The sequence below is a fragment of the Salmo salar genome, chromosome ssa09 (assembly GCF_905237065.1).
Source record: "Salmo salar chromosome ssa09, Ssal_v3.1, whole genome shotgun sequence".
NCBI lineage: Eukaryota > Metazoa > Chordata > Actinopteri > Salmoniformes > Salmonidae > Salmo > Salmo salar.
In genome coordinates, this window is record NC_059450.1 from 6,665,885 (window position 1) to 6,690,315 (window position 24,431).

The 24,431-nt window shown below is 43.1% G+C and overlaps 1 protein-coding gene across 5 annotated transcripts in view; it reads right to left on the bottom strand.

Moving 5' to 3' along the window:
* Positions 1–24,431, bottom strand: part of fancm (FA complementation group M) — an 80,126-nt gene that overhangs the window by 31,939 nt on the left and 23,756 nt on the right. For 3 of the 5 annotated variants that reach the window (XM_045723346.1, XM_045723345.1, XM_045723349.1), the window contains 9 exons: positions 15,982–16,113; positions 15,456–15,588; positions 15,195–15,284; positions 14,674–14,772; positions 14,108–14,286; positions 11,850–12,056; positions 10,031–10,286; positions 8,061–8,212; positions 7,553–7,711 (listed from right to left, as the gene is read on the bottom strand). In XM_045723346.1, the coding sequence (XP_045579302.1) occupies positions 7,553–7,711; positions 8,061–8,212; positions 10,031–10,286; positions 11,850–12,056; positions 14,108–14,286; positions 14,674–14,772; positions 15,195–15,284; positions 15,456–15,588; positions 15,982–16,113 (1,407 nt within the window). The remainder of the gene's footprint in view (positions 1–7,552; positions 7,712–8,060; positions 8,213–10,030; positions 10,287–11,849; positions 12,057–14,107; positions 14,287–14,673; positions 14,773–15,194; positions 15,285–15,455; positions 15,589–15,981; positions 16,114–24,431) is intronic. The other 2 variants (XM_045723347.1, XM_045723348.1) reach the window with 2 other exon arrangements.

A 24,431-nucleotide genomic window follows, 5' to 3' on the forward strand; every position in this document is an offset into this window, starting at 1 on the left:
TAAATGCCAATGTAAATGACAGACAGAAGCAGATGACATGATAAAACACATTGCAAACGTCAAATTGGGTCACTGGACCGAATTCCCTTTTCCATGTACCAGACAATGTTCTTGGTCTTTCACTCAAACGACTAACCATTTGATCGAGTGAATGTCATTATTAAATTAACCACAAGCCAGTGTAAACTGGAACATTATTATAAAACATTGGACCAACATTTGATCATTGGGTTCACATTGTTTGGGTTCACAATTTACATGAGTGGTGCTGAGCTGCGAGTCCCAGGCACCCGCCCGCCCAGTCTAGTAAATTGAAATGAAATCCAATCCAGAGTTCATCCCTTTCCATAGTGACAGCCAAACCCCTCTGGTGTTCATTGGTAAGGGAAAACAAACCAAACACCGGTTTGGAGTGGACAGGCACCTCTATGTTCATCACAGAGGCAACAGGGTGTCAGGCTCCCCATCTCTTTCACTCTAATCTCTGCTCTTCCTAGCTCAGCCCCTGTCCGTGCATATCTAGGTCACCCAGGGCTGGCCTACTTAGTGCTTCCTGGGCTTATAATTCTGAGAAACGTAATAATTCTGAGAAAAGCGAGGGAGAGACAGCCTGTCTGCCTGCTGTGTGTCTCCCTCTCTCCCCATCATAAAGGCAAATAAAAAAGGGGGAGACAAGAAAATGAAAAACGCAGCATGGCTGCGTGTGCACGGACTCACACAGAGCGAGGTCTTCAAATGGAAAGGGATCGCTTTTTTTATAAACAAAAAACCTTTCCCTTTGAATTTGGGTTGTTTTTTTTTTAGTTGCCCCGGTCATTGGTTTTAAAGGTGTGGAGAGAGGAAAGCAGCGCAGCAAAAGAACGAACGCAAAGGCCTTTACGATTTAGGCCATGTAACTAAGCCCTGGCTAATGTCATCGGCCCTCTGAATAAGCTGAGTCAGTCAGCCTTCAAGAAAAGAGCGAGGGGGAGGCGGGACTGGAATAAGCTAAACAGAATACCAATAAATAGGGCAGTCGAGCTCATCCTATGAAGCCCCCGTTGGAAAAACTATGAAAGTTGTTTGGAATAAAGGAAACAGCAGAGGGAGCACCCCCTTATCCACATCGATGGGACAGCAGTGGAGAAGGTAGAACGTTTTAAGTTCCTCAGCGTACACATCACGGACAAACTGAAATGTTCCACCCACACAGACAGTGTAGTGAAAAAGGCGTAACAGTGCCTCTTCAACCTCAGGAGGCTGAAGAAATTTTACTTGTCACCTAAAACCCTCAAACTTTTACAGATGCACAATTGAGAGCATCCTGTCGGGCTGTATCACCGCCGGGTACAGCAACTGCACCGCCCACAACCGCAAGGCTCTCCAGAGGGTGGTGCGGTCTGCACAACGCATCACTGTGGGCAAACTACCTGCCCTCCAGGACACCTACAGCATCTGATGTCACTGGAAAGCCAAAAAGATCATCAAGGACAACAGCCACCCGAGCCACTGCCTGTTCACCCCGCTACCATCCAGAAGGCGAGGTCAGTACAGGTGCATCAAAGCTGGGACCGAGAGACTGAAAAACAGCTTCCATCTCAAGGCCATCAGACTATTAAACAGCCATCACTAAACACAGAGAGGCTGCACAAACAAACAATATTTTATACCATCTATTGCATCTTACCTATGATGCTCTGTCATTGCTCATCCATTTATTTATATGTATATATTCTTATTCCATTCCTTCACTTAGATTTGTGTGCATTAGGAAGTTGTTGTAGACTTGTTAGATTACATGTTAGATATTGCTGCACTGTCAGAACAAGAAGCACAAGCATTTCGCTTCACTCGCATTAACATCTGCTAACCATGTGTATGTGACCAATAAAATGTGATTTGATGATAGTAGATTGGTCTAATGAGGGAAATATAAATGGTGGTGAAAAAAAAAGCTACACTAAATTCAGATCATTTCCATTTCAAACTGTTGAAACATCAGTTAACTGTGGCCTATATACGCAAGGCCGATTTTGTGGTTGTTTGCGAATAACACTTTGGTGGGATGGATGACCACAAATAGAGCTTCTACATGCACTGAAAATGTCCTTGTCTAGATTGATCTGTTTGTGATGTTGAGATTGTGCTGCCTACAACAAGCCTCAAATACATGGGGGCCTATTTGTTGGCCCAAATATCTCCATGGTGAACAAACAAGAGTAACAAACTGGCACGACGTCTCGTTAACCTGTGGCGGAGGAAACATTCCAAAATAGCCTATTAGAATAAAGTGAAAACTAGATCCACCTGAAACAAACCTAGGGCTCTAAAGGACTGAATATCAGCTATTGTCTTTGAATGAAAGGAAAATGTCAGCACAATGGAGCACAATGGAGCTCTCTGATTATCTTTTAAAGTTATACAAATGATCCTTAGCATGGTGGTGATAGATCGATGATGATGATACATAGATGTAGTAAATGGTTTTCCATTGTTGCTAGGGATCTATTTACCGTAGCCTAAAATCTCCCTAATCCCCAGAAACACTTACTACACTTTTTGTAGAAATACCGACGGCTACACATCACTCAAATGTAAACTTGCATACTTGCTACGTCTCGAATGCTACCTCCAGAGGTATAGCACCCCAATCGCCCAACAGTTGTCTCGTTGAGCTAACATGTCTACAGTATAGACGGTAATAGCAGAGCAATGTTTTTGAAACAGCTGACATACATTTTCCTAATATTTGAGACTTGTTATTGAGTTTTTACCTGAAATTGTAACATTCTGAAATTGTCGCAATAGCGGAAACCTATCCTCCCCACCAAAACATGTAAAATGTAGATTATACAAATAGGATATCTTTTTTCATTTGTAACATTGTGTGGTGATTTCAGAGGTGGCACCAAAAAAGCCCTTAAAGTTTTGGGGGTATCTGTACTTTAATTTAATATTTTATAACTTTTACAATTACTCCACTACATTCCTAAAGAAAATAAGGTACTTTTTACTCCATACATTTCCTCTGACACACAAAAGTACTCGTTAAATTTAGAATGCTTAGCAGGACAAGAAAATGGTCCAATTCACGCACCTATCAAGAGAACATCCCTGGTCATCCCTACTGCCTCTGACCTGGTGGACTCACTAAACACACATGCTTCATTTGTAAATTATGTCTGACTGTTGGAGTGTGCCCCTGGCTATCAGAAAATAAAAAATAAATACAAATTGTGCCGTCTGGTTTGCTTAATATAAGGAATGTGAAATGATTTATACATACTTTTACTTTTTAACCTGTTAGGGCTAGGGGGCAGTATTGACACGGCCGGATAAAAAACGTACCCGATTTAATCTGGTTACTACTCTTGCCCAGTAACTAGAATATGCATATAATTATTGGCTTTGGATAGAAAACACCCTAAAGTTTCTAAAACTGTTTGAATGGTGTCTGTGAGTATAACAGAACTCATATGGCAGGCAAAAACCTGAGAAGATTCCTTACAGGAAGTGCCCTCTCTGACCATTCCTTGAGCTTCTTGACTCTGTTTATTGAAGACTGAGGATCTTTGCTGTAACGTGACACTTCCTACGGCTCCCATAGGCTCTCAGAACCCGGGAAAAAGCTGAATGATATCGAGGCAGCCCCTGGCTGAAAAACATTAGCGCGTTTGGATAGTGGCCGGTCACAGTACAATGAGACTCAGTATCGTGCACGAGGGGATCCCATGCTTTTATTTTCTCTCTCTATGAACGTAAACACGCTTTCCCGGTCGGAATATTATCGCTTTTTTACGAGAAAAATGGCGTAAAAATTGATTTTAAACAGCGGTTGACATGCTTCGAAGTACGGTAATGGAATATTTAGAATTGTTTTGTCACGAAATGCGTCGTGCGTGTGACCCTTATTTACACTTCGGATAGTGTCTTGAACGCACAAACAAAACGCCGCTATTTGGATATAACTATGGATTATTTTGAACCAAACCAACATTTGTTATTGAAGTAGAAGTCCTGGGAGTGCATTCTGACAAAGAACAGCAAAGGTAATAACATTTTTCTTATAGTAAATCTGACTTTGGTGAGTGCTAAACTTGCTGGGTGTCTAAATAGCTAGCCCTGTGATGCCGGGCTATCTACTCAGAATATTGCAAAATGTGCTTTCACCAAAAAGCTATTTTAAAATCGGACATAGCGAGTGCATAGAGGAGTTCTGTATCTATAATTCTTAAAATAATTGTTATGTTTTTTGTGAACGTTTATCGTGAGTAATTTTGTAAATTCACCGGAAGTTTGCTAGTTCTGAACATCACATGCTAATGTAAAAAGCTGGTTTTTGATATAAATATGAACTTGATTGAACAAAACATGCATGTATTGTATAACATAATGTCCTAGGTGTGTCATCTGATGAAGATCATCAAAGGTTAGTGCTGCATTTAGCTGTGGTTTGGGTTTATGTGACATTATATGCTAGCTTGAAAAATGGGTGTCTGATTATTTCTAGCTGGGTACTCTGCTGACATAATCTAATGTTTGCTTTCGTTGTAAAGCCTTTTTGAAATCGGACAGTGTGGTTAGATTAACGAGAGTCTTGTCTTTAAAATGGTGTAAAATGGTCATATGTTTGAGAAATTGAAGTAATAGCATTTCTAAGGTATTTGAATAACGCGCCACAGGATTCCACTGGCTGTTACGTAGGTGGGACGATTTCGTCCCACTGGCCCTAGAGAAGTTAAACAAAAGCATATTTTAACAGTTACAATTACTTTTGATACTTAAATATTTAAACCAATTACTTTTACTCAAGTACTATTTTACTGAGTGACTTTCACTTGAGTCTTTTTCTATTAAGGTATCTTTACTTTTACTCAAGTATGACGATTGGGTACTTTTTCCACCCCTGACTGCAGTTTAAAATTTGTATGAGAGGGTTAAATCGTACATTTTTGATTGGCTAACGTTACTTGACGAAAAGCAACTCTGCTATTGTCTTGAAGCTAAAATGTAATGATTTTAGTCTATAGACGAGAAAATAAACTCTTTGTCTGCACATGCTTGTGGTATAGGATTGGTTATGTTTAGGTCTAGGGTGGAGGTGAAATGATCCTTGACTAGTCTCTCAAAGCACTCAAGATGACGGAAGTCAGTGCTATAGTCGTTTAGCTCAGTTCCCTTAGCTTTCTTGGGAACAGGAACAATGGTGGCTCTCTTGAAGCATGCGAGAATAGCAGACTGGGATAGGGATTGATTGAATATGTCTGTAAACACACCAGCCAGCTGGTCTGCGCATGCTCTGAGGACATGGCTAGGGATGCCGTCTGGGCCGGCAGCCTTGCGAGGGTTAACACGTTGAAATGTTTTACTCACGTTGGCTGCGGTGAAGGAGAGCCCACAGGTTTTGGTAGTGGGCCGTGTCAGTGGCACTGTATTGTCCTCAAAGCGAGCAAAGAAGTTGTTTAGTTTGTCTGGGAGCAAGACATCGGGGTCCGCGACAGGGCTGGTTTTCTTTTTGTAGTCTGTGATTGACTGTAGACCCTGCCACATACCTCTCGTGTCTGAGCCGTTGAATTGCGACTCTACTTTGTCTCTATACTGACGCTTAGCTTGTTTGATTGCCTTGCGGAGGGAATAGCTACACTGTTTGTATTCGGTCATGTTTCCGGTCGCTTTGCCCTGAATAAAAGCAGTGGTTCACGCTTTCAGTTTTGCGCGAATTCTGCCATCAATCCACGGTTTCTGGTTGGGGAAGGTTTTAATACTCACCGTGGGTACAACATCACCGATGCACTTGCTAATAAACTCGCTCACCGAATCAGCGTACACATCAATGTTGTTGTTCAACGCTATCCGGAATATATCCCAGTCCACGTGATCGAAGCAATCTTGAAGCATGGAATCAGATTAGTCGGACCAGCGTTGAACAGATCTGAGCATGGGCGTTTCCTGTTTTAGTTTCTGTCTATAGGCTGGGAGCAACAAAATGGAGTCGTGGTCAGATTTGCCGAAAGGAGGGCTTTGTATGCGTCGCGGAAGTTAGAGTAACATTGATCCAGGATTTTGCCAGCCCGGGTCGCGCATTCGATATGCTGATAAAATTTAGGGAGCCTTGTTTTCAGATTATCCTTGTTAAAATCCCCAGCTACAATAAATGCAGCCTCAGGACATGTGGTTTCCAGATTACATAGAGTCCAATGAAGTTCTTTCAGGGCCGTTGAGGAGTCTGCTTGGGAGGGATATACACAACTGTGATTATAATTGAAGAGAATTCTCTTGGTAGATAATGCGGTCGGCATTTAATTGTAAGGAATTCTAGGTCAGGTGAACAAAAGGACTTGAGTTCCAGTATGTTATGATCACACCACAACTCGTTAATCATAAGGCATACACCCCCGCCCTTCTTCTTATCAGAGAGATCTTTGTTTCTGTCGGCGCGATGCATGAAGAACGAAGGAGACTGTACCGACTCTGATAACGTATCCCGAGTGAGCCATGTTTCCGTGAAGCAGAGAATGTTGCAATCTCTGATGTCTCTCTGGAAGGCAACCCTTGCTTGGATTTCGTCTACCTTGTTTTCAAGAGACTGGACATTAGCAAGTAGTATACTCGGGAGCGGTGGGCGATGTGCCAGGCTACGGAGCCTGACAAGAAGACCGCTACTTCTGCCCCTTCTCTGGCGCCTTTGTTTTGGGTCGATTGCTGGGATCCGATCCATTGTCCTGGGTGGTGGACCAAACAGAGGATCCGCTTCTGGGAAGTTGTATTCCTGTTCATAATGTTGGTAAGTTGACGCTGCTCTTATATCCAATAGTTCCTCCCGGCTGTATGTAATAAGACTTAAGATTTCCTGGGGTAACAGTGTAAGAAATAATACAAAATAAAATACTGCATAGTTTCCTAAGAACGAGAAGAGAGGAGGCCATCTCTGTCGGCGCCGGATGTTTATGTGGATATATTGAAGCAACATCTCAAGACATCAGTCAGGAAGTTTAAGCTTGGTCGCAAATCGGTCTTCCAAATGGACAATGACCCCAAGCATACTTCCAAAGTTGTGGCAAAATGGCTTGAGGAAAACAAAGTCAAAGCCCTGACCTGAATCCTATAGAAAATTTGTGGGCAGAACTGAAAAAGCGTGTGCGAGCAAGGAGGCCTACAAACCTGACTCAGTTACACCAGCTCTTGTCAGGAGGAATGGGCCAAAATTCGCCCAACTTATTGTGGGAAGCTTGTGGAAGGCTACACAAAACATTTGACCCAAGTTAAACAATTTAAAGGCAATGCTAACAAATACTAATTGAGTGTATGTAAACTTCTGACCCATTGGGAATGTGATGAAAGAAATAAAAGTTGAAATAAATCTCTCTACTATTATTCTGACATTTCACATTCTTAAAATAAAAGTGGTGATCCTAACTGACCTAAGACAGGGAATGTTTACTAGGATTAAATGTCAGGAATTGTGAAAAATTGTGATTAAATGAATTTGGCTAAGGTGTATGTAAACTTCCGACTTCAACTGTATATGGATGGGTAGATGGATGACCCCCTCTCAGGTTGCCCTCCCTCTCACCTCTTCCTGGCGCAGGCCGTCAATGAGCTCCATGACCTTGGTGAAGTGGTGGCAGCGGTTGGAGTGGTCCACAATGTGAGTGGGGAAGGGCTGGTTCTGCCAGTGTCTCCACTCCCACAGAGACAGCTCCCTGGTTGGCCCACTGGAGAGCGGCTCCACCTACAGCCACATACACAACATAATCATAAAATATACCACTTTGCAGATATTATCCAAAGAGATAATGGGGCGGCAGGTAGCCTAGCGGTTAGCGCGTTGGGCCAGTAACCGAAAGGTTGGTGGATCGAATCCCCGAGCTGACAAGGTAAACATCTGTCTTTCTGCCCCTGAACAAGGCAATTAACCCATTGTTCCTAGGCCGTCATTGTAAATAAGAATTTGTTCTTAACTGACTTGCCAAGTTACATAAAGGTTAAATAAAATAAAAAAATCTAAGATACGAGAGTGCATACATTTGTAGTGTGTGTGTGTGTGTGTGATCCTTGCAAGAATTTAACCCATGACTCACCCGAGGTGGCGAGCCTTCTTGTTTTGAGAGGAAACGGGACCGTCTCAGAATGGGTGGAGCCTCCCCCTCCCCCAGTTTCATCGTAGACTCCCAGTGAGTGAGCTCAGAGGGGCTAAGGAAGCCATCCTTCTTCATACTCTCCTGTTGCCCGACTGGATCATTGAAACACAAGGGCGAAGTTGACTTTATACTCCAAAGCTGAGAGAGGCCCGTTGTCAGTCTTTCAACTGTTACAAAAGCTTACAATACAGGTACATGGAGAGCCAATACATACACTACCGTTCAAAAGTTTGGGGTCACTTAGAAATGTCCTTTTTTAAAGAAAAGCTTTTTTTTTTGTCCATTAAAACAACATTAAATTGATCAGAAATACAGTGTAGACATTGTTAATTTTGTAAATGACCATTGCAGCTGGAAACAGCAGATTTTTTATGGAATATCTACAGAGGCCCATTATTAGCAACCGTCACTCCTGTGTTCCAATGGCAAGTTTGTCATTGGCAAGTTTGTCATTTTAAAAGGCTAATTGATCATTAGAAAATCCTTTTGCAATTATGTTAGATTGACTGAAAACTGTAGTGCTGATTAAAGAAGCAATAAATCTGGCCTTCTTTAGACTAGTTGAGCATCAGCATTTGTGGGTTCGATTACAGGCTCAAAATGGCCAGAAACAAAGCACTTTCTTCTGAAACTCGTCAGTTTATTCTTGTTCTGAGAAATGAAGGCTATTTCATGTGAGAACGCTGTGTACTACTCCCTTCACAGAACAGCGCAAACAGGCTCTAACCAGAATAGAAAGAGGAGTGGGAGGCCTTGGTGCACAACTGAGCAAGAGGACAAGTACATTAATGTGTCTACTTTGAGAAACAGATGCCTCACAAATGCTTAACTGGCATCTTCATTAAGTAGTACCCGCAAAAAAAACAAAAAACAGTCTCAACATCAACAGTGAAGAGGCGACTCCGAGATGCTGGCCTTCTAGGCAGAGTTGCAAAGAAAAAGCCATATCTCAGACTGGCCAATAAAAATAAAAGATTAAGATGGGCAAAAGAACACAGACACTGGACAGAGGAACTCTGCCTTGAAGGCCAGTATCCCGAAGTCGCCTCTTCACTGTTGACATTGAAACTGGTGTTTTGCGGGTACTACTTAATGAAGATGCCAGATGAGCATTTGTGAGGCGTCTGTTTCTCAAACTAGACACTTTAATGTACTTGTCCTCGTGCACCGGGGCCTCCCACTCCTCTTTCTATTCTGGTTAGAGCCAGTTTGCGCTGTTCTGTGAAGGGAGTAGTACACAGAGATCTTCAGTTTCTTGGCAATTTCTCGCACGGAATAGTCTTCATTTCTCAGAACAAGAATAGACTGACGAATTTCAGAAGAAAGTTCTTTCTGGCCATTTTGAGCCTGTAATCAAACCCACAAATGCTGATGCTCCAGATACTCAACTAGTCTAAAGAAGGCCAGATTTTTTGCTTCTTTAAATCAGCACAACCGTTTTCAGCTGTGCTAACATCATTGCAAAAGGGTTTTCTAATGATCAATTAGCCTTTTAAAATGAAACTTGGATTAGCTAACACAACGTGCCATTGGAAAACAGGAGTGATGGTTGCTGATAATGGACCTCTGTACGCCCATGTAGATATTCCATTTAAAATCAGCCGTTTCCAGCTACAATAGTAATTTACAACATTAATGTCTACACTGTATTTCTGATCAATTTTATGTTATTTTAATGGACATTTTTTTAAACATTTTCTTTCAAAAGCAAGGACATTTCTAAGTGACCCCAAACTTTGGAACAGTAGTGTATGTCAAATGAAAAATATTTAGTTAAATGCAAACATTGCTCTGCTCTGGACAAGATGGCCAAATATTTGGAGCACGGTGATAACAACACCAAGACTTATCTATGAGAGTCGTTGCTGTCGGTTCGATTCAATCATAGACATACCAAGAGCCTCTCTTACCTAGACCATGCGGAAGAATAAGGGACTCACGTTGGCCCTCCAAGGAGTGGGACCTGCGCCCCCTCCAACCCCCGGAGAGCCGCCCGCTGCTCTCCCGGTGGTCAAACTGGCCACAGGTGATGTGCATCTTGTGCAGGGCGGGGTGCACCCCCCCGGGCAGCATGCGGGGGTTGTGGGGGAACATGTGGAATCTGTGGCTGTTCCCCACGATAGACTTGTACACGCTGCGCTTGTTGCTCTGGCTCTGGTTGTAGGTCTGAGGGGAAAACAAAAGATGTCCGACAAAGAGTTGGTGGTTGCAGATTAGGGGGTGCGCACTCAAACAAAGAGCGTTTCAAAACGTAGTCAAGATTATTTGAAGCTATTTCATGCTTACAATGCATTCAGAAAGTATTCACACTTTTTCCACATTTTGTTGTGTTACAGCCTGAATTTAAAACGTATGAATTTTTGATTTGTCGTCACTGGCCTACACACAATACCCGATGATGTCAAAGTGATTTGCTTAACAAGTCGCATAATAAGTTGCATGGACTCACTTTGTGTGCAATAATAGTGTCTAACATTACCTTTTTAATGACTACCTCATCTCTGTACCAAAAACACATACAATTATCTGTAAGATCCCTCAGTCAAGCAGTGAATTTCTAACACAGATTCAACCACAAAGACCAGGAGGTTTTCCAATGCCTCACAAAGACGGGCATCTATTGATAGATGGGTAAAAAAAAGAAAAAAAAAGACATTGAATATCCCTTTGAGAATGTTGCAGTTAATTACACTTTGTAAGAGGTATCCATACACCCTGTCACTACAAGGACACAGGCATCCTTCCTAACTAAGGGATTTCACCATACGGCCAATGGTGACTTTAAAACGGTTAAGAGTTTAATGGCTGTGAAAGGAGAAAATAAGGATGGATCAACAACATTGTAGTTACTCCACAATACCAACCTAATTGAGAGAGTGAAAAGAAGGAAGCCTGTACAGAATAAAAAATATTCCAAAACATGCATCCTGTTTGCAACAAGGCACTGAATTAGTACTGCAAAAAATGTGGCAAAGCAATTAACTTTTAGTCCTAAATACAAACTGTTGTGTTTAGGGCAAATCCAATACAACACACACTTCTAAAAACATGTTTTCACGATTATGAGGTATTGTGTGTAGATGGGCGAGAGGATATATATATATATTTTTTTTTTATCCATATTGAATTCCGGCTGTAACACAACAAAATGGGGAATAAGTCAATGAGTATGAATACTTTCTGATGGCACTGTATCTGTTAATTCTAGAGGCAACTGTAGAGCAAATGTTTTTGCGGTTGATCAATGTGACAAAACAAGGATAAGCATGGATTCTTAAAGCAGTGCCAGGTAACACAAAGTGCACTTGAGGATGTTTGGTCTATCTTCGCATAACAAAGGAAACCAATCTAAAACGGTGAGATGCCTGGGAAGGAGCCAGACACTTGGAAACACTAGACAGTGAATCCAGAGCCACACAAAAGACTGGATCCGGTTGGGGGTTGTGGAATTTGGTATTTTGAAAAAGTGGAAACACAGCTAGGTCTGGAGCACACTTTGTACCTCAGTCTCCCCCTCTCTATTCAACTGTCTAAATAAATAAATATGAGGAAAAATAAGGACATTCCATTGACCTGGTCCTAGTGCCGTCTTGCTAACCCCTATGTTAATTGTCATGCCAAACATAAACACGTTTGGTATGACAACAATCATAGGAAAGACCATAGAGGTACAGCACAAACAGATGTGGGACCATTCCTAAGATTCCAAAGGCAGGAGTTGTTGCTCACTCTCTCCTCTCGTCCCTCGGCCAAGATGACCACTATGCGGCCCTGGCGTTTGCGTCCGGTGCGGCCCATGCGCTGAACCAGGCGGATGGGACTCTTCTGGGCGTCGAAGCACACAATGAGGTCCACCTCGCCTATGTCCAGTCCCTCCTCACCCACGCAGGTGGACACCAGGGTGTTGAAGCCCCCCTCCCGAAACCTCCGCACCACCTTCGGTACAGAAATCGATACATTTTATCAGGATGACAGAAATTTTCACTGTGCCTGTATGTGAAGTCAATCACAAACATGTATGTCTGTGCTGTCAAGTCATGTGGTTCTAATGATTTAGTGGGTAAGAGCATGGTTATAGCAACATGTGGGTTGTGGAATCGATTCCAGCATGGGTCAGGGCCACAAATACTGAATGAGTCACTGAATGGTGCTGAATGACCATATTTGCACACACACCTGTGAATATATACTGTACTTTGTTTGCATCAATAAATTACTGAACCCTTATAGTGGTAATTGAATCCAGCACAGTTTAGGATTAAGGTAAATGTTTCCTTATAGAGCAGTTCTCATGAACTTTGAGCTGAAGGCACAGTGCTACTGTACTCTGTGACATCATGTCCTCAGTGCATCAAGGAGATGAAGAGGAACTGAGCAGGCCTATGCATTAACTGCAAGTCTCTGTACAAAACAGAACCCTTAAAATATTCAGGAGTCAGGACCAATGCAATTTATCGACGATTTGTAGAGGAATGATACTTATGAGCAGCATAACATTTTGTGCTAAAGTACAATGGGGGGAAAAAAACGACCAGCTAGTTCTTCACACGCTACGTTCCTGTAAGTTAATGGTGGGTGCTGCATTTAGCCTAGAGGCTAACAGTTTAGCCATTCAATTGATTTGCTGGTGGTTTTTGAAGAACATAAAATATATCATTTATGTATAATCTTTACCTGAACTGGATCAGTACTGCTTTCTTACTTTATCGTAATCGCCTTAACTTCTCCATTTTATACAGGCCTACCTACATTATGTTATACCTATGGTACAGGTGTGAGTGGTGAAAATATATTTCTATCAGCAAACCAGTCTCCCATACCCTACCTATGCAAATTAATGAACAAAACTCTTTGGGTCTCCTTAACGTACATATTGTCATGAATTTTACTTGTGATTTCAACTTGAATGTGTTATTGTGTATGTATTGTAATATCCATGTATTTCAGTATATTTGACTGCCATGTGGATATCAGTACATTTAAATAAATAAATAAAATAAAATATTGGCAGCTCACCAACACACAGTAGGATGTGTCAATTATCTAAGCTAAGCATACACTCTGTCTGCCAGTCAGGAATAGAGAAAGCTGAGGACCTGAGAAGACAAGCCTAATATGGTCAATGTTGTAGCCATCTCTAGGACACAGAAAAACACCTTAGCTTCAGTCAGAGCTGCTAAGCAACCACATTTTTGGATAACATTTAGTGTTTGTGCCATTTAGCTTTGCTCAATACAGGTATTTGGGAGGCACTTTCCAGTGTGTCCTTTGTTGGTTCATTTGGACCAAATCCCAGTACAATGTAAACCAAGCCATGTTCATCAAATAGTACCCTTTTTAATGACGTTATCCTGGCGTTACCATGAGCTTGTGTTATCCGTCTTGTCACCTGGTGTGACAGTGGCACATGCATTGTGTTTTTTAGTATTTATCAAAATCAAATCACATTTTATTTGCCACATGCGTCAAATTCAACACGTTACAGTGAAATGCTTAGTTACAAGCCCTTAACCAACAATGCAGTTTTATGAAAAATAAGTGTTAAGAAAGTATTTACTAAAATAAACCTTTTTTTTATTTTTTTAATAATTTAATTATAAATTCTTATTTTTAGAGCAACAGTAAAATAACAGTAACGAGGCTATATACAGAGGTTACGGGTACAGAGTGTGGCGGCACAGGTTAGTCAAGGTAATATCAGACATTTTATTGAAGAGATAGGACGCATAGAAGGAGATAAGTGAAGAGAGGGGTTGTAACAAAGCAGCGGTAGGTCTGGGATTCAAAGCAACACGGCCACACTCACAGGCCTATGTACTGAAGGTGGTGGTCCAAAAGGGTTCTTCGACTGTACACATGGGAAAATCCTTTGAAGAACCCTTTTGGGTTACAGGTAGAACGCTCTGTGAAAAAGTTTGTCAAAGGGTTCTTCCATGTGGACAATCGAATAACCATTTTAGGTTCTAGATAGAACATAGTGTTTTTACCTCCAGCTGCTCCTTCTGGGTGAACCCTTTGACCCCCTTCCCTGCCGAGGCCTGGCCCATAAAGGTCATGACTTTGACCAGGGGCAGGTGGCGATTTAACATGGCGGCAATCTCCTGCACACTCTCCCGGAACGACGAAAAGATCATCACTCGTGTGCTCACTTCCTGGGGCCCAGAGCCTGGACCAATCAAAGAGGAGAGGGAAAAGAGAAAGAGGTTACTTACAACCAATGGAAAGGGGGCACCAGCGCTCACTTCATGTAGTTGGAAATTAAGTATACGTCTTAATTTCCTTTTAGGCAACATTTCCTACTGAAATACACACTGCATACATTCGGTTAGTGCCTTCCTCAGTGCGTGTGTGCTCTTACAACCGATCAACTGCTTATTAAGTGCATCTGCTACTACTCAAAGCAAATACGGACTAACAACATTTGGAGCACACCGACTTTAACCATGTCATTCATTCCTGCCGTTTACCTCGGCTCTAGTTAAATATCTTAAAAGGTTGAGTCATCGCTAAGAGTCGAGTGCAGTTAGTTGCTACTAACAAGAGAGTAAATTACCAGTGCTGGAGCTCTCAGCCCATGTTTTAAAGTGCCCTAGCACTACCTCCTCAAGCTTCTGCAGTTTGGGGTGGCTGTAGATGAAGGGCTCCTCGGGGCCTGGAAGCAAAGCGCAATACACGGCAATCAGGTCAGTCAGGGCCCACGACACCCTTCGTAATAAACATTCACAATTAGGAGAAACATTGGTAACGCTTGTTTTTTTACAGCCAGCTGTTGAACAGGTAGTTATTTAGAAATTACTTGTTACAACGGTAATTGACTAATAATTGCGTAATAATTACACTCCGGTTTCTTTGAGATTCATTGACACAAGCATCACTATGCACCATTTGGTACCAGGTAGTTACCAAATTGTGTTGAATTCTTTCAGGTAAGTACCAAAAAAATACTTATTGTTACCACAGTTTCCTAGTATTCACCATGTAAATACCAGGAAAGTACCAGCCTGGCTGTGAAATAAAGTGTTATCATGTGGCTTCAAAAACTGTAGGAACGGGGCTGTAGGAACGGTATCCTACCGGTGGGCTTTACAAACATGGCCTCCATCTCCTGGTACAGGTCCATGAAGGTGGCGTTGCGCTGTAGCTCGTTCCTGGCTCGAGACTTCTCTTGAGTTGGCATAAATAGAGAAATCACCTGAGCAGAATGCTAGCTATCACTTATAGAGTGAGTGAGTGAGTGAGTGAGTGAGTGAGTGAGTGAGTGAGTGAGTGAGTGAGTGAGTGAGTGAGTGAGTGAGTGAGTGAGTGAGTGAACGTAGGGAGGTGCCTCCTACCTACCTTTTGTGCCATCCATGATGCCCTGGACATAGAGGAAGAGGGAGCGCAGGCCCATTTGGAGCAGCAGCTCGTATCCATGGTACAGGCTGATACACAGGGCAAAGTCCCCCTCCAAAGCCCCTTGCAGAGCCCCCTGTTAACAGCCAGGACCACAAAGATAGGCTTAATGTGTTTAGCTTGACTTAATTTGACAGCAAGACATAACATGACGTAACTTGACATCGATTTGCAAGTCAATTTGACATTGGATTTCCATCGCAAAACAGCAACGTGTTGGTTGATCATAGAAGAAAATGAATAGGGGATACTGAGGACATTCCTGCTCCAAAAAAGATGAGCATTGGTTGGCTACGTGTTACAAAATGTTCATAAAGTTATTAAAAGTATAGCCTTTCTCTGTGTGTGTGTGTGTGTGTGTGTGTGTGTGTGTGTGTGTGTGTGTGTGTGTGTGTGTGTGTGTGTGTGTCGTGTGGTAGTGGTGTGTGGTGGCACTGTGTGCCTGCATGCGTCCGTGTGTATACCGCACCGTGACGTGGGGCGGAGGGTTCTTGCGGAACTGTTCCCGGGACAGGATGAGCTGGTACTTGGTGAGGGAGTGCAAGTTGCGGTGAGACATCGCCCTGTTCTGGATCAGACGGCCCATGAACCGTTCCAGTACCTGGAACAACAATGGGTGACACAGACAGGATAAGTTGAGCGCCTATTTCATTTACATTTTTTACATTTTAGTCATTTAGCAGACGCTCTTATCCAGAGTGACTTACAGTAGTGAATACATACATTTCATGCATTTTATTTTATTTCGATTTTTTTTGTACTGGCCCCCCGTGGGAATCGAACCCACAACCCTGGCGTTGCACACACCATGCTGGCGTTGCAAACACCATGCTCTACCAACTGAGCCACAGGGAAGCAGGGAACAAACGCAATACAAAACCGAAGAAGGCTCTGCAATTATCTGTTCCCCATTTCAGAGTGAGGCAGATTTATTTTATTTTTGTGGCCACAATTGTCATATCCATTCATCTTCCCAGCAGGAGATTGAAGTCTCCAACAGGAAGCCCTGGAACCAGTGTGCAATTATTCAGAATAAGATAAGTCAATTATAGGTTGGTATAGAAGAAAAATAAGAAAATAGTGCTTTGTATGGAGTCCTCGATTCACATAAGTCGGTACTCACATTATTTACAGAACCGATAATTCCAGTGACCTTTTACATCACAAAAGCATATTAGATCGATACCAATCTAAGATATTTTTGCCACACACACAAGACAAACGCATTAGGGAGGATTTCCCCCAATCAAGGTGAGGATTTCAACCGATTGGACATAGTAGTCATAGACTGTTTTCTCTGCTACCGCACGGCAAGCGGTACAGGAGCGCCAAGTCTAGGTCCAAGAGGCTTCTAAACAGCTTCTACCCCCAAGCCATAAGACTCCTGAACATCTAATCAAATGGCTACCCAGAGTATTTGCATTACCCCCCTGCCTCTTCTACACTGCTGCTACTCTCTGCTATTATCTATGCATAGTCACTTTAATAACTTTACATACATGTACATATTACCTCAATTACCTCGACTAACCGGTGCCCCTGCACATTGACTCTTTACCGGTACCCCCTGTATATAGCCTCGCTACTGTTATTTTACTGCTGCTCTTTAATTATTTGTTACTTTTATTTCTGACATTGTTTTTGTATTTTCTTAAAACTGCATTGTTGGTTAAGGGCTTGTAAGTAAGCAATTCACTAAGGTAAATTAAAACTGTAAATTCAGCGCCTGTGACAAATACAATTTGATTTGAGTTGTCCAATCCAGCAGGCATGAAGATGACTCTAAATTAAGTTGTTCAGTCTTTCAACGGCTGGCCTCAAAACTCGCTCTTCCCAAATCCGAAAAGCAAAAAGCCATTTTGGGGGATTGGTTTGATTTAGGTCTATTCTCTCTAACACAATCAATCTAACGCTTAGAAATAACAAATCTAAACATTCCCAGGTGCCACAATTGAACAATGACACCTGGGTCGTGTTCATTAGGGAAAGGGGGGTACCTAGTCAGTTGTACAACTGAAATGCGTCTTCCGCATTTAACCCAACCCCTCTGAATCAGGGCACCGCGACGGAATAATGAAAAATGTATTCAGTTTGGTGCCTAATGAACACTGCAGATCATAGGCCTTTATTAACAGCACATTCAAAATCACAATTGAATGAGATATTAATGTAAGTAATGGGGCACAAATGTAAATGAATGAGGTCTTATTTCTGAGGGTATCTAATGGAGCGATATGTCTGTAATCTAGCACTGGGCACTGTGGAGACGTGCGCCAGCTGGGACCGAAGCCTTTGAATGCTTCAAATAGGCTTTTCCACAAATCATTACATAAAGGGATTAGGGGATCAAATTCAAATCAACCTCGTGACAAACTGGCCCATCTACCTTTTCAACAGGGCCAGATATCAACTCAAATCAAAGTTTATTGGTCGTGTAAACAGATTTGCAGATGTTATCGCAGGTGCAGCAAAATGCTTGTAACAGTGCAGTAATAATACCTAGAAAACCATACGCACCTACTCAAAAAGTAAAAATAACGAAATATATCAATATATAACGGTGTGTATACAGTACATGACTAGAAATGTGTGTATAGCAGTAGTTATGTAGGATGAGCTATGACTAGAATACCATATATACATATAAAGTGGGTAAAACAGTATGTAGATATTATTAAAGTGACCAGTGTTCAATGACTATGTATATAGGGCAAAGCAGTCTGAGGTGCTGGGTAGAGTACCAGGTGTAGCCGGCTAGTAACAGCGACGAAGGTTCAGAGCAGGGTACTGAGCGGAGGCCGGCTTGCGGTGACTGTCTAACAGTCTGATGGCCTGAAGCTGTTTATCAGTCTTTCTGTCCCAGCTTTGGTGCACCTGTACTGTCTCCTTCTTCCAGATGGTAGCGGGGTGAACAGGCTGCGGCTCGGGTGGCTGAGGTCCTTTATTCTTGGCTTTTCTGTGATACCGGGTGCTGTAGATGTCCTGTAGGGCAGACAGCGTGCCGTCCATGATACACTATATAGACAAAAGTATGTGGACACCTTAAAATGTGTGTATTCGGCTATTTCAGGCACACCAGTTGCTGACAGGTGTATAAAACCGAGCACACAGCCATACAATCTCCATAGACAAACATTTGCAGTAGAATGGCCTTACTGAAGAGCTCAGTGACTTTCAATGTGGCACCGTCATAGGATGGCACCCTTCCAACAACTCAGTTCATCAACTATCTGCCCTGCTAGAGCTGCCCCGGTCAACTGTAAGTGTTGTTATTGTGAAGTGGAAATGTCTAGGAGCAACAAAGGCTCAGCTGCGAAGTGGTAGGCCACACAAGCTCTCAGAATGGGACCGCCGAGTGCTGAAGCGCGTAAAAACACTCACTACGAGTTCCAAATTGCCTCTGGAAGCAATGTCAGCACAACAACTGTTTGTCGGGAGCTTCATGAAATGGGTTTCCATGGCCGAGCAGACGCACACAAGCCTAAGATCACCATGCGCAATGCCTGAATCACACTTCACCATCTGTGATGAATCACGCAGTCCGACGGACTAATCTAGGTTTTAAGGATGCCAGGAGAACGCTACCTCCCCCAATGCATTGTGCCAACTATAACGTTTGGTGGAGGAGGAATAATGGTCTGGGGCTGTTTTCATGGTTTGGGCTAGGCCCCTTAAAGCTACAGCATACAATGACATTCTAGTCGATTCTGTGCTTCCAACTTTGTGGCAACAGTTTGGGGAAGGATCTTTCCTGTTCCAGCATGACAATGCCTCCGTGCACAAAGCGAGAGCCAAAGAGAAATGGTTTGTCGAGATCGGTGTGGAAGAACTTGACTGGCCTGCACAGAGCACTGACCTCAACCCCATTGAACACCTTTGGGATGAATTGGAACGCCGACTGCGAGCCAGGCCTAATCGGCCAACATCAGTGCCCTACCTCACTAATGCTCGTGGCTGAACGGAAGCAAGTCCCCACAGCAATGTTCCAACATTTAGTGGAAAGGCTTCCCAGAAGAGTGGAGGCTGTTATAGCAGCAAAGGGGGGAAAGGGGGCTATCCAGTCAATTGTACAACTGAAATGTGTCTTCCGCATTTAACCCAACCCCTCTGAATCAGAGAGGTGCGGGGGGCTGCCATAATCGACATCCACGTCTTCGGCGCCCGGGGGAACAGTTCTGCTCAGGCGCAGAACAACAGATTTTTACCTCGTCAGCTCGGGGATTCGATCCAGAAACCTTTCGGTTACTGGCCCAACGCTCTTACCACTAGGCTACCTTCCGCCCATGATTTCAGAATGAGATGTTCGACGAGCAGGTGTCCAAGTACTTTTGGTCATGTGGTGTACATTGGGCTGACAGCACCACCCCCTGGTTGTGGATGATGCAACTGCCATACTTCCACCTCCTGAGGTTGAGGTGGTGCTGCTGCGCTTTCTTCACCACACTGTCTGTGTGAAGGGACCATTTCAGGTCGTCAGTGATGTGCACACGAGGAACTTGAAGCTTGTGACCCTCGACACGAAGTCCTCGTCAATGTGGATGAGGGTGTGCTCTGTCATTATTCACAATTAATTCAGGAGTATCTGTAACCATGGTAGCGCCCACATTAATGTAGAAGTGTTTCGAAACATATTCTGTTCTTATTTACAATAAAAGTGACTCCAAAATGACGATACATTATTTACCTAGGAGCTAGGAACATAAGCATTTCACACCAGTCATAACATCTGCAAAATGTGTACGCGACCAGTAGAATTGCATTTAATTTGAATGCTGCCATCTATCCACCGTTTTTGGTTTGGATAAGTTCTAACAGTGGGAACAACATCCTCTGCGCACTTCCTGATGAACCCAGTCACGAGTCAGTGTATACGTCCTTACTATTCTCAACGATAAACCGTCCTTACTACGGGGGTTTCCTGTTCAAGTTTCTGCCTATAGGTGGGAAGGAGCAGAATGGAGGCGTGATCGGATTTGCAGAAAGGGAGGGTGGGAGAGGGCCTTGCAGCCGCTCGGAAAGGGAGATTAGCAATGATCCAGAGTATGTGATGCACGTGCAGCACAGGAGATGTGTTGATAGAATTTTGGTAGCATTTTCTTCAGATTTCCTTTATTAAAGTCCCCAGCTAAAATAAATGCGGCCTCAGGATAAGCGGCTTCCAGTTTGCACAATCCAGCGTAGTTTCTTGGGAGACGTTGTGGCATCTGCTTGCGAGAAAATATACACGGGAGAATAAAGGACTTGACGTTACTGTACGTTACCACAATCTCACCATGAAACAACATTTTGGGTTGGGTGAATTACTGGAAACTGACTACTAGTCCTAACCCCCCATGGCTCTCATCGCAGACTCACACGCTAGCTGGAAGCACGCTACACTACTCTATTGATGGCGCCGACAGACATGGCAGCTCTGCTACTAGCTCCAAAGCAACTTTGCAGTATGTCTTGTTATTTCTTACATTATTAGCACAGAACGTTTGTGTTATTACATACAGCCGGAAAAAACTTTTGGATATCAGAGCGGCGGTAACTCACAAGCATTCTGACCAGAAATACGACTTCCCAAATTGGATCCTTTGTTTGTATCCCCCTAGGCAATTGGACTTATTCCAGTGGCTGTTCCAAGACGCCGCCAGTGGAAAAGAGGTATTTGGAGAGGACTTGAAGTCCGACTCAGGAGACGTGCACACCATCCACTACTTCAGAGTATATTACTCACTAATGTTCAGTCCATGGACAATAAAGTAGACGAGCTCAGGGACTGTAACATACTCTGTTTCACAGAAACTCTCCGGATATACTGTCCCCAGCCATACAGCCAGCTGGGTTCTCAGTACATCGCGCAGACAGGAATAAACAACTGTCCAGGAAGAAGAAAAACAGAGATGTATGTTTCATGATTAACTAGTCATGGTGCGATTGTGATAATGTACAGGAACTCAAGTCCTTTACCTCACCATCAAATGCAGACTGTATTACCTCCCAAGAGAATTCTCTTCGGTTATAGTCACAGCCGTGTATATTCCCCCTCAAGCCGATACCACAACAGCCCTCAAGGAACTACGCTGGACTTTGTGGATTTGGAAACCACATATCCCTGGGGCCGCATTTATTGTAGCTGGGAACTTTTAACGCAAATTTGAGGAAAACACTACCAAAGTTCTATCAACACATCGACTGTAGTACTCTCACTGCTAAAACTCTCAACCACTGTTACTCTCCCTTCCAGGATGGCTACAAAGCCCTCCCCCGCTCCCCCTTCGGCAAATCAGATCACGACTCAATTTGGCTCCTCCCTTCCTATAGGCAAAAACTCAAACAGGAAGTTCCCGTGTTAAGGTCAATTCAGTGCTGGTCTGACCAATCAGAATCCATGTTTCAAGATTGTTTTGATCACGCGGACTGGGATATGTTCTGGGTTGCCTCTGAGATAACATTGACATATACAGTGACACGGTGACGGAGTTCATCAGGAAGTGTGTTGGGGATGTTGTTCACACCTACCCAAACCAAAAACCGTGGATGGATGGCAGCATTTGCGCAAAACTGAAAGCGCAAACCACTGCATTTAACCACAGCAAGGTCTCTGGGAACATGGTTGAATACAAACAGTGCAGTAATGCCCTCCATAAGGCAATCAAACGGGCAAAATGTCAGTACAGAGACAAAGTGAAGTCGCAATTCAACGGCTCAGATACGAGATGTAGGTGGCAGGGACTCCAGACAATCACAGATTACAAAGGGGAGAGCAGCCACGTCACAGACACCGAAGCCTTGCTCCCAAATAAACTAAAACACCTTCTTCGCCCGCTTTGAGGATAACATAATGCCACCCACGCGGCCCGCTCCCGGGGACTGTGGTCTTTCATTCTCCGTGGCCGACGTGAGTAAGACATTTAAGTGCGTTAACACTCGCAGGGCTGCCGTCCCACACGGCATCACTAGCCGTATCCTCAAAGCATGCGCAGACCAGCTGGCTAGAGTGTTTACGGACATATTCAATCTCTCCCTATCCCAGTCTGCCTTCCCCACTTGCCTCAAGATGTTCACCATTGTTCCTATACCCAAGAAAGCAAAAGGTAACTGAACTAAATGAATATTGCCCTGTAGTTTTTAGAGAGGCTAGTTAAGGATCATATCACCTTCACCTTGACACCCTAGACACACTTCAATTTGCATACCACCCCAATAGATCCAGAGATTATGTATTCGGAAAGTTTTCAGACCCCTTGACTTTTCCCACTTTTTGTTACTTTAACAGCCTTAATAAATAAAACATTTCCCTCAACAATCTACACACGATACCCCATAATTAGTTCCTCTCTGGAGATGGGAGAACCTTCCAGAAGGGCAACCATCTCTACAGCACTCCACCAATCAGGCCTTTAAGGTAGAGTGGCCAGACGGAATCTACTCCTCAGTAAAAGGCACATGACAGACCACTTAGATTTTGCCCGAAAGGCACCTAAAGGACTCTGACCATGAGAAACATGATTCTCTGGTCTGATGAAACCAAGGTTGAACTCTTTGACCTGAATGCCAAGAGTCACATCTGGAGGAAACCTGGCACCATCCCTATGGTGAAGCATGGTGGTGGCAGCATCATGCTGTGGGGCAGTTTTTCAGCAGAAGGGACTGGGAGACCAGTCAGGATCAAGGCAAAGATGAACAGAGCAAAGTACAGAGTGATCCTTGATGAAAACCTGCTCCAGAGTGCTCAGGACCTCAGACCGTGGTTAAGGTTCACCTTACAATAGGACAACGACCCTAAGCACACAGCCAAGACAATGCAGGATTGGCTTCGAGACAAGTCTCTGAATGTCCTTGAGTGGCCCAGCCAGAGCCCGGACTTAAACCCGATCGAACATCTCAGGAGAGACCTGAAAATAGCTGTGCAGCAATGCTCCCCATCCAACCTGACAGAGCTTGAGAGGATCTGCAGAGAAGAAAATGGGAGAAACTCCCCAAATACAAGTGGGCCAAGCTTGTAGCGTCATACCCAAGAAGACGAGGCTGTAATTGATGCCAAAGCTGCTTCAACAAAGTAATAAGGAAAGGGTCTGAATACTTACGTACATTGAATTTTTTTACTATGAGCAAAAAAATTCTAAAAACCTGTTTTTGGTTCGTCATTATGGGATATTGCGTGTAGATTGAGGGGGAAAATTATTTAATCTATTTTAGAATAAGGCTGTAATATAACAAAATGTGGAAAAAGTCAAGTGGTCCGAATATTTTCCAAAAGCACTGTACTGTATTCTAGTCAATGCCACCCTGACATTGCTCGTCCTAATATTTATATATTTCTTAATTCCATTATTTTACTTTGAGATGTGTGTATTGTTGTGAATTGTTAGATACTACTGCACTGTTGAAGCTAGGAACACAAGCATTTCACTACACCCACAATAACATCTGCTACATGTGTATGTGACCAATAAAATTTGATGTCTGACTTCAATCTGTGATAGTCTAGCCTTTTGTCTATCTTACCCATGCCATCTGCCTAACTGGTAACATGCTAACATAAACATGCTTGAAAAAGAAAAAAGGAGAGCCGCACACTCTAGGAGCTCAGATGCAATAATTTAACCTAATAACCAACGTTTCGACAGACAAGCGGTCTTCATCAGGGTATACTGACAAATACTGCAGGTCACTAGTGTATATAGTTTTCAAAACATAAACATGCTAACAAGGGTGAAAAGCTAACTTGGGAAAGGTGAACAAAATCACGTGTTAAGAAGGTCCTTTATTGACCAAAATTGAGAGATTAAGCCTATTCTTGTTAAAATACTCAAATGCTAAATTGAGGTGAAATGCTCTTCACAGTAAAATATATTATTATCCAGGTAAAGATATTTCATGAGGTCCAGACAAATCTGTTGACATTTTTTTAAGCACTGTGCAGAGCAA